Below are 13816 nucleotides of genomic sequence, written 5' to 3'. Positions count from 1 at the left end.
TACTCCAGCACTGAGTGCTGAGTAATGTATAGAATTGTTGAATCATTACATTCTACACCTGAAACTAATATAACACTGTATGTTAATTTTACTTGAATAAAAAAAATTAATATTACCATTCCAGACACTATCATCTGACTTTTCTGTTTTGTATTTCCTCTTAGCATTTATCATCTTCTAACATAATAAGATAACTTTACATATCATTTTTCAAGTGTCTATCTGGCCTGCCCCAAATACATGTATGCTAGAATTAAACTCCAGGAAAAAAAGAATTTTTATCTATTTTGTTCATAGCTATTTCCCCAGGACCTAGAACAGTATGTGGCATATAGTTGACATTCAATAAATGTTTGTGAAATGAAAGCACAAATGGTTAAGTAAATTGGGTTATACCAAGATGTGGGAAGATTAAGCAATCAGATAAAATTGTACCCTACTGTGTAACAATATAGAAAAGGACATATGATGTAACCTGTTAAAAGCTTATGATGCAATGTTATGTGATCAAAACTACATTGATATGGGTTTGGCAACATTGTTCTTTTCTGGTTCTTTTGTTTCCCTTCCCTTAGAGTTTTCAAGAGATGCCTGACTAGCTGTCTCAGTGGGTGGAATATGGGACTCTCGATCTTGGTTTGTGCGTTTCAGCCTCATGCTGGGTGTAGAGTTTACTTAAAAAAGAAAAAAAAATGTTGGAGTTCCCAAGTTTGCCTTTGGTCCTCTTGTCATTTCTATCTACCCTCACCACTTCAAATACTATAGCTTATTTAGCATGTCGTCCAAACCACCGTCTCGGGCCCAGGCTGTTTTCAGCTTACCCACATTATTCATTACTCATGTTGTTTTGTATACACCTCTATAGGTAGTTAGATACCATTCTGGGAATAGCTATCAGTCTGTTGCATAAAAATAAGATAACTCTTCCAGGATAAGATGACCAGAACATGTTACTAAGAACTCAATAAATGAGTAATACAAGACAGTAGTAAATTTTAGAGTTCATACTGTGTGCCAAGTACCTCTAAGAACTTCACATATATAGTATCATTTAATTCTCACAGCAGCCCTGTGAGAGGTGTAAGGTAGACATGTCTTTATTATACAGATGAGTAAATAAGGAAATAGGATTATAAAAAACAGTAACCAAAAAGTATGCAGACGTTAAATTAAGTATTAAAGCGGGGGAGGAGGATTATGAGTGTTTTTTGTCTTTCAAAAAAGTTCTTTAACATTGTAGTTAAGCTGCGTCTGTGTGTATTGGTTACGCGTATGCGGGCGAATCTGTACGCGACCAAATAAATTAACTACTTTAGTGGGCAAACACAGCAACCGGATATTGTAGGGCAGGGTCTGGGAAAAAGGGAGGAACCCAGAGGTACAAACAGGTCGAGCCCGCCTCCACCAGTGAGCAGCCTGCCGAGGCGGGGGGGGGGGGGGGGGGGGGCGGGCGGCAGGAGGAGCAACGGGCCCCACCCACGGAAACGAGTCCTTACCGGGAGGCCAACCGGCCTCTCCTTGCAAATAGAGCGCGGGGGCTGTGGGCGGAGCCACGCCTGAAAGGATCCAGGGGCACCGATTGGCTGACGCAGAGATGGGGCGGGCTCTAAGGCTGGCCCAGCCTCGCGGAGGGGAGGGACCTGCGCGCGAGTCTCCTGGAGAGGAAGGAACCCGGCGCTAAGCGCGCTTTGAAACGTAAAAGTGTACAGCACCCTGGGCCCTAGAGGCGGAGCCGGAAGCTCTACGGGTTTCAGCTCTGAGCCCCTCTGTTTTCGAAGGGGCAGCCCTCTTCCTCTAGCCCGGGGCTGCCTCCCTCCTCCCCCTTCGCCCGGAGGCCGAAGCCCCCAGCCTGGCCTGGCGGTGCTGCGGCAGCTCCCGGACCGGAAGAAGCATTAACTCTCGTCTCCGCCATGGAGCCCACCGCGCCGTCCCTCACCGAGGAGGACTTGACAGAAGTGAAGAAGGACGTAAGTAGCATAACCTGGTCCAGATGCCGCCGAGGGCCGGGGGTCGAGGGGGGACAGGGGCAGGCTGCGGCCCGGCGGGCAAGGAAAGCGGAAACCCGGAGTGGGAGTCCGAGTCGGAAAAGAGCCTGCGGGTCAGAGAAGCGGAAGGTCCAGACACCGCAGGACTGCTGGGAGCCCTACATCCGAGGGCCTTGGTGGAAGTGATCCCCCGTGACCTGTTAATCTACGTTTTAAATCGCTAAAAGCAGGGCTTGGGTTTCTGAAACCTTGTCCAGTGGAGTGTTTCTTCGCAGTCAGCTGTTTGCCCACTCTTCACTCTTCCTCTGGTGTTTTGTTTTTTTTTTTTACCCCCGCTGTACTTTGGAGCTGCGTTGTTGGGAATCGACTGCCCAGGCTCATCCTTGAGTCAGACTCCTTAGGCCGTTGGCTCAACCTGGAGCAAAGTCAGTTAAAGGATCCCAAAGCAAATATGTGAAACTCTTTTATAAAGGGGGTTGGGGGAAGCTCAACAGCTGAAAGCACAACCTGGAATTCCCCTAGTAGGCAAACGCCCACATATTTAAATTGAGGGGGGGGCGGTGTAGTCGAAAATTAATATACAGGTAAATGCTGAAAATACTCAGTACCTAAATTAGTCTCTTTTGCTTGGATGTTGCAGAACTGCACACATCTTAATACTTATTTGCAAAGAATGACTTTGTTAAGGTATTTCTTGTTCTCTTTTGCTTTTAATTGTTTTGCCATGTGAGACCTATAGGAGTACCACTAAAATACTTTACATAATTTCAGATTAAAAACAGAAACTTAAAAAAAAACAAAACAAAACCTGCCAAAACAGAAACTCAACAGAAAATGAGTTCTGGTTTAACACTGCAGTATGTATACAGAATCATCGTTGTGAACTGGACAAAACAGCAGCTATTTAAACGTTAATCTACCTTAAATTCTTCCCCTTTCCCTCCCTTGAAAGGTTTATTACACTGAACTCGCAATTACAATTGGTATGACTCATCAGTAGAAGGAAACTGGCTATGACTGGGATTTGTGCCTTAGGTTCCTCATTCAGATATTTATGGAGCACTTACTGTATGGATAAAGTACTGTTCTTGGGCCTGGAAACAAAAAAAAAAAAAGGACAGGCCTCTGCTTTACATTCTATTTGAGATAAGACTGGGACACTGATAACTACTGTACAATACCTGAATGTTGTTTTATATAAAATTTGTGCCAGTAAAAACAGGAATGTCAAGAATTAAGCCTTCAGTGTTCCAGGTTTTTTTGTCACACACTTTGCAATGTTTCCATTTAATCTTTACAGCAGCCTCTGAGGGAAATAATTATCGTCCCCAATTTACAGCTGATTTAAAAAAAAAAAAAAAAGCGTTGTGAGAGGTTAGGAGTGGGCATAAATATAAAACCTGTACACAATCACAGATATGAGGAGTGTCTCCCAGGTCTTTATTCATTTTTTTTCCTGTCAGTTCATTGATACTATCCATCTCCATGATTTCAATTTATAGCTATATCAGAAATTCATAACCTTGAGGAATCATGAATGGGTTTCGGGAAGTCTATTAAAAAAATATGTGCTAAAAAAAAAAAATATGTGCATATTTTTTTCTTAGAAATTTTTTTCATGCTATTTTCAAAACAGTTGATGACTTCAGAAGGTTTTAAAATTATCATACACAGGGGTGCCTGGATGGCTCAGTTGGTTAAACATCCGACTTTGGCTCAGGTCATGATCTCATAGTTTGTGAGTTCCAGCCCCACGTCGGGATCCATGCTGACAGCTCAGAGCCTGGAGCCTGCTTCAGATTCTCAGATTCTCTCTCTCTCTCTCTCTCTCTGTCTCTCTCTCTCTCTCTCTCTCTCTCTCTCTCTCTCTCTCTCTCTCTCTCTCTCTCCGTGTCTCGATAATAAGCATTTAAAAATTAAAAAAAATAAAATTATCATACACATATTTGGACTTCCTTATCTGTCAGCTCTAGGTGCTTATTTCCAAATATCTGCTGGAAATCCACTTCTTTTTTCTGCACACTCAAAAACTGAACTTTTTATTATCCCTTCCCCAAAGCTGCTTGCTGTCCCTGCTGTATTCTCTGTCTTGATGGATAGTGTACCACCACCCATCCTCCTGGAAAATCCCACTTTTTCACTGTGCTCCTTCCGTCCCCACCTCCTGCCCCCATCTAGTTCTTTACCTCATCTTTTTGGTTGAATTTAGTTCTGTTTAATAAATATGGATTACATGCTGCTGTGAAGCATGGGTGATTCTAACAATTCAAAAATTAAAAACTAAGACACAGTCCCAGTTTGAAAACCTTGATTTCTTGGAAGGAGGGAGACAGACATAAAACGATAATCTCCAATTACAGGATAAGTGCAATGTATTTTACATTCATCTATAACACTAGTTGACATTCTGATAAGTGCAAGATATACAGAGTTGAAGAAAACATACCTGGTTTTTGCCTGCTTCAAACATACAGGTCGTTAGGGTTGAAAACTAATAAATATATGATTACAAATTAAGCTAAGTACTATGAAGGAGACAGGTGTTGAGACAATAGCAGGGGGGAATCTACTTGCAATAGGATGGTCAGGGAAGATTAGATTTAAATTGGCTGCTGAAGAATATGACAGAACTGGGGGAATAATTCTATTCTAGGCAGAATAGAATTTGCAAAAAGACCTAAAGCAAGCAAGACCTTGATGACTTGGGGAAATTGGAAGAAGGCAGAAGGCAGCAGGTGCCCTGAGGTGAAGTTAGAAAGGTGGGCTAGAGCTAGATCATAAAGGGTCTTAGAGACGGTAATAAAGTGTTAGGATTTTTTCCCCAAGTATAGTAGGGACCTATTGAAGAATTATATTTTTAGTCTCCTTGCATATTGTATGAACCGAGGAGAGCAGAAGTGAGAAGAGGAAGACCAGTGCGGAGATTCTTAGAATTTATATAGTTGAGAGCTAATGGGTGATTTGGATCAGGGTGAAAGCAGGGGAAATGGATGGAACAAGGGAATTCCAGATGGATTTTTGAAGTAGAAATGATATCACTTGGTGATAGATTTAGTTGAGAAAGAGAGTGGAATTAGATTGGTAAGTGAAAATGTCAAATCAGCTATTAGACCTACAAGTCTGAAGATCAGAAAGGAGATCTGAGCTAGAACTATAAATGTGGGATTGAATGAGTTCACCTAGGAAGTTGAGAGCTGGAAGGGAAAAGGGAGATCATAGGGGAGTTTTACAAAGTGAAAGGTTACAGCCACAGAGATGAGAATGAAGCCAGGAGAGTGTGGTATTCCTCTAAAACAAGAAAAGAGTATTTTAAGGAGGGAGTGGTCAACTGTGTCCACCCTGTTGAGAAATAAGATGAAGACTGGCAAGTATCAGATTTGACAGGAGGTTACTGTAGCTGAGAAGAGTAGTGAGACAGAGTGGAAATGAATTGTGGAGTCCTGCTATATAGAAAAGTGAAATATATGCACAGGATGCTACAAGGACAGAGGAGAGGGGTGCCTAACTCCATCTAGGGAGTTTAAGCAAAGCTTCCCGAAGGAGATGCCCACTGTGCTCAATCTTAAAGGATAAATGCGGACTTTGGGTATGAGAGGAGAAAACAAGACAAAGGTAAAAACACAATGAACTGTAGAGTGATAAACAGCAATTTTAGGTAGAATATGATGTACCAGGACACATGGAGGTGGTGATAGATTAAGCTGAAGAGGTAGGCAGGATCCATACTATGAATTGCCCTGTCTGCCATTATCAAACAGCTATTATTTATTGAGTACTTACTGTGTATTGGGAACTGTGTCAAGCCTTCATATTCACTTAGTCCTTCTGAAGGTCCTGCAAGGGAAGTGTTTATCACTATTTTTTCAGTAAGGAACCCAAAGCTTAGAGGGGTTAAATAACTTACCCCAGCTCTTACAGGAGTATATGGCAGATTTAAGATCCAAACTGAAGTTGGCCTGATCCAGAGCCAAACTCGACCTCTCCACTGTTCTGCCATAGTTGAGGAACTTCATCTTTTAAGTTGGTGGAACACACTATTTTAAATTTTTACAAAATTCACTGACAGTATTTCAATATTAGTAAAATTCATATGGTACTTTTTTTCTTGAAAAACTGGAAGATCTAATAGATGTGTGAAGGAGACATTTGAGCAGGAGGAAAGAACTAGGAAGTACAGCTAGGTGTCTATTCTTAATAGTCCATGCAGCATATGATAAAGACCTGAACTAAGGCAATGCTTATAATTGAGATGAAGTGAAGGGGCAGATTCAATAAAAATAAGGAGTAAATTGGCAGGACTTGGTGGATGGGTGATCAGATATGGCAAGTGAGTGAAAGACAGGAAGTCAAGGATGAGTTGTAGGTTTATTGTATGATTGGATGGGTGGTGGTACTCCCAAATTAGTTAAGAATATCAGAGGAGGGGCACCTGGCTGGTTCACTTGATTAAACATGAGACTCTCTTGATCTCAGCTCAGGTCTTGATCTCGGGGTTGTGAGTTCAAGCCCCGCTTTACAGTCCATACTGGGAGTGGAGCCTACTTAAAAAACAAAAAAAAGAATATCAGAGGAAAGGGACAGGCAGAGGTAATAAATTTGGTTTGGGACTTGTTGAATTTGAAGTACCTTTGGAGGGGCGCCTGGGTGGCTCAGTCAGTTAAGCGTCCGACTTCAGCTTAGGTCATGATCTCACGGGTGGTGGGTTCGAGCCCCGCGTCCGGCTCTGTGCTGACAGCTCAGAGCCTGGAGCCTGTTTCAGATTCTGTGTCTCCCTCTCTCTCTGCCTGTCCCCCACTCGTGCTCTGTCTCCCTCTGTCTCAAAAATAAATAAACATTAAAAAAAATTTTTTTTTTAAAATGAAGTACTTTTGGAATGTCCAAGTACCTTTGGAAAGTCTTGATTGCATATACAAATTTGGGAATGATCAGCATCTAAGTAGTAAAAATGACAGCAGATGGAGTTTTTCAAGTTCAGCTTTTTTTTTTTTTAATTTTTTAAAATGTTTTTATTTATTTTTGAGACAGAGGCAGAGCATGAGCAGGGGAGGGGCAGAGAGAGAGGGAGACACGGAATCCGAAGCAGGCTCCAGGCTCTGAGCTGTCCTCACAGAGCCCGACGCAGGGCTCGAACTCACAACCTGCGAGATCATGACCTGAGCTGAAGTCGGACACTCAACCGACTGAGCCACCCAGGGGCCCCTTTAATTTATTGTTTTTAAGTTTGTTTGAGAGACAGTGCGGACACCAGTGGGGGAGGGGCAGAGAGAGAGGAAGAGAATCCCAAGCAGGCTCCACTCTGACAGCACAACTGTGATAGTGCAGCTTTATCTCATGGACCATGAGCTCAGACCTGAGCCGAGATCAAGAGTCGGTCACTTAACCAACTGAGCCACCCACGTGCCCCTCGAGGAGTTCAGCTTTTAAATCTATTGTCTCCATCCCCACAGCTTAAATTCATACACTCAACATAGCTTATGTAAAATATGGCAGCAATCTTCTTATGGGTCTCCCAATTTTTGCTCCCCGCAACCCCCAGTCCTCTGCAGAAGTTTTTTTATTGCTTCTGATTTATAAACCTTCGATGACTCTTTTGGCTACAGGGAGATGTATTTTCCTCAACATGTTATAACAGTTCTTCCCTAATCTGACCTGTTTTCCTTTCCAGCTTCATTTCTCACCACCCTCACATGTACCCCTCATCCCAACTACCCTAGTCTTGTTAGTGTTTCCCTCTGTGCACCTTCATGCTACAAGTATAGCCTCTGTAAACTTCCCAGGTCTAGAGGTACAGTTAGTTGCTTACTCTGTGCTTTCCCAGTACTTGTGTTTTTTTGGGTTTTTTTTGTTTTTTTTTTTTTTTTTTTTTTTTAATTCTGGGTCTTTTCACATTGTTTTATAATTACTGGCTTGAGTTTGTTATGTATTCTCCCAACTAGACCATGTGCCCTTTGCATGCAGGATCCAAGCCTTGTTCATCTTTGTATGCTCAGCACATAGCATAGTAGGTATTTAGATATACGAAATGTTTGTTGTGTGAGTACATAAATGAATGTGGGAATTCAGTGGCCTGAGAACTATAGGAACCCTTCACCTAGCTTGCTTTCCTGCCACCATGTACTAGGTAGGGTATTTCTAAGATCTTCCATTCCCTTTAGCTCATCATGATACCTGTGAGTCCATTTAGTCATCACTGTCTTCATCGCTAACATTTATTGACCACTTACTATTTACCAGGCACATTTCTAAGTATTTTACATATATTTATTTCTCATAATATTCTGATGAGGAAACTGAGGCACTGAGGAGTTAACTTACCCAAGATCACATATCTAGTAAATGAAGGAGCTAGAGTATAGTCAGCGGAATCAAATTAGTAATGCTATTTATTGGGACCCACATCAGTTTTCTGCTAATTAAATTTCCTGAGGCACTTCTCAGATCTAGGTCTGTTTTCTGTGATTTCCTTTTCATTTCTTTAATTCCTTCCAACATTCACTATTTCTTTAGCGTTTGCCTCCCCACCCCTTCTGCTTTCCTTCTCCCAACTGACTCACTGAGTTAGTCTTTCCAACTGACTCCAAAGATAGATACATTATGAGTCCTTTTAGTGCAGGGTTTCTGTTGTTATTATTATTGTTATTATTATTGTTATTGTTATTTTGTTTTACTCTAGGAAAATGGAAAATTAACAAACATGAGAAAGTTATAAATTATGAGACCTCACTAAGCTCTCCTCTTTGGTCCTGACTAATCTCGGATTCCTTGTTAAATGGTAACTAAAATGTATGGAAGGCTCTTCTCTCATCTGTACCCCTGAAGGTGGAGGCGCGCAGCAGACCTCCCTATTTCCACAACCCAGGCCCTCTAGATTCACCCCCTCCTCATAATAGCCTGGTCTCGGTGTGTAGGTGTGAAGATGAGATTAAAGCAGCATAGAAACTGAACAATGTTTAGTCTAGGACCTACTTCTGTCCGCTTGGCCGTTTGTCTTAATAACATAGATCTTAGTAGGCCTGAGTTTCTTGACTTCAGTACGTTTTCTCCCACTAGTTAAAATTCTAATAATAGTCACCTAATAATCAGTCACCTATGTGATTTCCTCTGGTGTTTAAAAAAAAACAAAAACACTGAAGCATGGTTTGTATCTTTTAGGCTTTAGAAAATTTACGTGTATACCTGTGTGAGAAAATCATAGCTGAGAGACATTTTGATCATCTACGTGCAAAAAAAATACTCAGTAGAGAAGACACTGAAGAAATTTCTTGCCGAACATCAAGTAGAAAAAGGGCTGGAAAATTACTAGACTACTTACAAGAAAACCCCAAAGGACTAGATACGCTGGTTGAATCTATTCGGCGAGAAAAAACACAGAACTTCCTGATTCAGAAGATTACAGATGAAGTGCTGAAACTTAGAAATATAAAACTAGAACATCTGAAAGGTAAACTATTTTAAGTGGCCAAGAATTCATTTAAATGTGACAATGCTTTCATTTATTTTTAATGTTTATTGATTTTTAAAATTTTATTTATTTTTGCTATTCATTTACTTTTGAAAGAGAGAGAATGTGAGTGAGCGAGGGGCAGAGAGAGAGGGAGAAAGCGAGAATCCCATGAGGTGCAGTTAGAAAGAGGAAGAGAGAGCATAGGGCCCAGAGCAGGGCTTGAGCTCACCCGGTGCGGGGCTCGAACTCATAAACTGTAAGACCATGACCTGAGCTGAAGTCGGATGCTTAACCAACTGAGCTACCCAGGTGCCCCTGACAGTGCTTTTAAAAGTAAAATACAGAGGTTCCAGGCTGGCTTAGTGAGTAGAGCACGTGACTCTTAATTTCAGAGATGTGAGTTCAAGCCCCACATTGGGTGTGGAGCCTACTTAAAATTTAAAAAAAAAATTTTTTTTTTGAAAAATACAAAACAAAAAACCCAGAAATGATCATTTTGTTTTTATTCAAAAAGTTTCAGCTTCAGAATTACATTTGATTTACATTGTTTTTACCTTTTATCATGTCATTTCACTGGAAAAGTGGACGACTATCACTCAGTGTTCTGAGTGTAATGAAATCTGAGTTCTAACTGTAATGAAATCCCGGTATACGCAGGAGTTGGTTTCTGAAGTCAGCAGAATGTCAGTTCAATCTATTCAAAAATAACCGCTGAAAATGCACATCACACACGAAGAACAATATATAGACAAAGTATTTTTATAGTAAGTCCAACTCTGATAGTTCTTGTTCCACCTGCTGATCACAGAATGAAGTGGGCGGCGTGTTTATAAGAATCATGTTATAGAAGTTATCCGTAATTTTAAATACTAGAGTCACAGTCTGGCAAGACGGGAAGGGTGTGGGAATGGAGGTTGATTAACGGCTTAGCAAATTACACCGCCCACGTCTCACCCTCACCCCGGAGTACACCCTGACCAATTGGAATACTTCATAGAATTGCCCGCACTATTTAAATCCTCCTGTCCCCACAAACCCCGTCTCTCTCTCTCTCTCTCTCCCCTTCTCTCTCTCTCTCTCTCTCTCTCTCTGCCTTTCTGCAGAGCACTTGAGATAAATGTGCATGTGATATAGCTCTACTCCAGCTGTTCTAGGCACTGGGGATACAGAAATGAGTACTTTAGGACTCTGCTGTTAAGAAACTCACAGTCTGTTAAGTCCATACTGGGACACACTGGAAGTCTTCCCTCCTGAGCACATTTAAGAAGATCATTTAGGGGCGCCTGGGTGGCTCAGGCATTTGAGTGTCTGACTTCGGCTCAGGTCATGATCTCATAGTCTGTGAGTTCGAGCCCTGCATTGGACTCACTGCTGTCAGCACAGAGCCTGCTTTGGATCCTCTGTCCCTCTCTCTGTCTGCCTCTCTCTGCCTCTTTCTCTCTCTCTCTCTCTCAAAAATAAATAAACATTAAAAAAGAGAAAGAAAGAAAAGAAAATTGTTTATATAGCATGGAACAGAAATGCTGAATGTATTGTGAAGCTGAAAAGCTAGTGGGGGAAAAAAATGACATATAAATGTACTTTATAGACTTTGCAGATTTTTCATAAAATTTGTCAACTCAGGATGTTCTGTGCCTATAGACAGGTTAAATATTTGCTAAGCCGAACAGATAAAATTTGTTTGTGTTCATTCTTTCACCCTGAGGCTAATTGATACCTATACCCATTAGATATGGTAAAATTCTTTGATCAGAAGAGCCACTATCATTTAAACTCTAAGGTTGGGAACCAGAACATTATTTAATGTGAAGAGACCTGGGTTCTAGTTCTCACTTTCCCATGAAGTAGTTCTAGAATGCTGGGCATGACTTAACTCTTTGAGGCCTCTATTTTCTCGTCTCTGATAGTGAGAAGCTATCCCAGGGGACCTCTAAAATTCCTTCTACTTCTAACACCCTATGACTCAGGAATCTATAATTGGTATTAACTCATAGAATTTTAGCATATGCCCTGTTTACAGTTTGTTTCTTACTGCGTTTGTGCCAGAATGCTAAAGAATATTAGTTGTGAAAGCTATTTCTTACTTTATGAAAAATTTTAGGGGCCACATAATTTTTTCCAGGTCATTCAGTAGTTAAGTATATGAGTACACAAATTAAATGTGATTTACAGCATGTCATTTAGCTTCTTTGAGATGACTTCCTTATCTAGGAAATAAAAAATAATGGTGTACTTCATGGTTGTTGGGAAAAGCAAATGAAACATGAAACGGATTATGACAGAATTTATAAACTGCTATTTAAATTTTTGGTTGTGTGGTAACCAGCTTGTAATCTTTCAAAACTTACAAGATGAGTATGGGCTGGAGTTTTTTTTGTATGTTTGTTTTGTTTTGTTTTAGTGACTTTTTCATTTACATCTGAATAATTTTATTGTAGGACTGAAATGTAGCAGCTGTGAGCCTTTTCCAGATGGCGCCACAAACAACTTCTGTAGAACAAATTCAGATGAGAGTAATTTCTCTGAAAAACTGAGAGCATCCACTGTCATATACCATCCAGAAGGAGAATCCAGCACAGCCCCCTTTTTTTCTACGGAGTCTTCCTTGAATTTGCCTGTTCTAGAAGTGGGCAGAACTGACAATCCCACCTTCTCTTCAACTACGCTTCCCAGACCTGGGGACCCTGGGGCCCCGCCTTTGCCGCCGGAGCTGCAGTTAGAAGGAGGAGGAACTTGTGGAAACTCTAGTGAGATGTTTCTTCCCTTACGATCACGTGCTCTTTCGCGTCAGTGACTGAGATTACAGCCTTCTAATTTTTTTTTAATAATGACAAAAAATATTTGAAAGGATATGAATCTTTTTATAGAATTGCTATAATGACTTAACATTTGATATGCGTCTTTTAAAATGCAATGGAAGCATACTTTGTAAATAGAGTCTTTTAGAATAAAAGAAGCATACTTTTAGGTAGCTAAAGAAAATCATGTTGATCATGTAATTTTCAGTGTTTTCTGTTCTTTCCATTTTTGAGGTATCTTGAGTGTGTTCACATTTTTTATGTTTTAAGACTAACAGAGAACATTGCTCTATTTGAGAGTAGAGTCTCAGGCTGGGAATAATGTCTCAGTGCAGTTGTGCTAGAAATTTTCGAGGTCTAATAGTCCTTTCCAATTCTTCAGCAGTAAATTTTCAGATTAAGCTATTTCTGGATGGAATAAAGCCAATCTCTGACATTCCTGAAAAGAATCCCTTTCCCACTCAGTTGGTCTTAGGGACACTTACAGAGTCCCCTTTTTTTTTTTTTTTTTTTTTTTTTTTAATTATTTTATTTTATTTTTGAGAGGGAGAGACAGAGCACCAGCAGGAGAGGGGCAGAGAGAGAGGGAGACACAGAATCAGAAGCAGGCTCCAGGCTCTGAGCTGTCAGCACAGAGCTCGACATTGGGCTCGAACTCACAAACCCGTGAGATCACAACCTGAGCCGAAGTCAGATGCTCAACTGACTGAGCCACCCAGGCACCCCACAGAGTCCCCTTCTAATGTGGGGTGACATCAGAGAGAAATGTTGAGGTTGGAACCACCAAAGATCTCAATTTGCCAAAATACATTTCTTACCTTACTAATAGTAGCTTCTTAGGATTTTCACAGTCTTTGCTTATCATTTTAATTCCTACATAAAAATCTTGACAAAAGCCTGCTATTGCATATAATTTGATGAGATTTAAAAACGTTTTTCTGTGCTTTTCATTCGCTTTTAATGAAGACCACTGTACAAGTTGAAATAACTAGGACAAAGTGTGTGTGTGTGTGTGTGTGTGTGTGACAGTTCTGTCTTTAATATTGTTTGGAACAAGTGGCCATTAGCCTTATCTGTCTTTTTGTTACATAACAAAGTTTGACTAATTTTACACCTTTATAAATTTTATGCTGTCACTATTTTTATTTAAATTATAATTCTATTTTCCTGATTATATGTCTCATATATTTCCATTACTTTCAAAAAGCAGAGATGGAATATGCTATTAACAATAAAAGGTTTTAAATTGTAGTGCGGATGTTTTGGAAGTTTCAAGTATTTCATTAGGAAATACCTAAAATACTTTTTTATATATGCCAATTTTTATACACACATTACTTCAGGTTGTGAGATCAAGTTGCATTTCTGGATAGACCAATGAATTTATCAGTCATGAAGAAGATTGGCATATTGGCTTTAAAATTTTTTTCAAGCCTGGATGATTTTTGTAGTGTAACATTTTCTAAGGATTATAGGGAAACATCTCACCTTCAGCACGGCATAAGAAAATAGTAACATTACATTTGAAGAAATCTCTTTAAAAAGCAGAAGCAGGCTTTTCATTCATTGATGAAAATAAAAATTTGATA

General features: G+C 40.3%; 1 protein-coding gene across 1 annotated transcript; it reads left to right on the top strand.

The window, feature by feature from the left end:
- The first annotated feature begins 1653 nt into the window (after positions 1 to 1653).
- Positions 1654 to 13478, top strand: BCL10 (BCL10 immune signaling adaptor). Its single transcript, XM_030326137.2, has 3 exons — positions 1654 to 1967; positions 9138 to 9426; positions 11868 to 13478. Exons 1-3 carry the CDS (start codon positions 1911 to 1913, stop codon positions 12221 to 12223), a joined length of 702 nt encoding a protein of 233 aa, XP_030181997.1. The 5' UTR covers positions 1654 to 1910; the 3' UTR covers positions 12224 to 13478.
- The last annotated feature ends 338 nt before the right edge of the window (positions 13479 to 13816 follow it).

This window comes from Lynx canadensis, chromosome C1 (assembly GCF_007474595.2).
Source record: "Lynx canadensis isolate LIC74 chromosome C1, mLynCan4.pri.v2, whole genome shotgun sequence".
Classification (NCBI taxonomy): domain Eukaryota; kingdom Metazoa; phylum Chordata; class Mammalia; order Carnivora; family Felidae; genus Lynx; species Lynx canadensis.
This window is presented reverse-complemented; position numbering and strand designations above follow the sequence as displayed.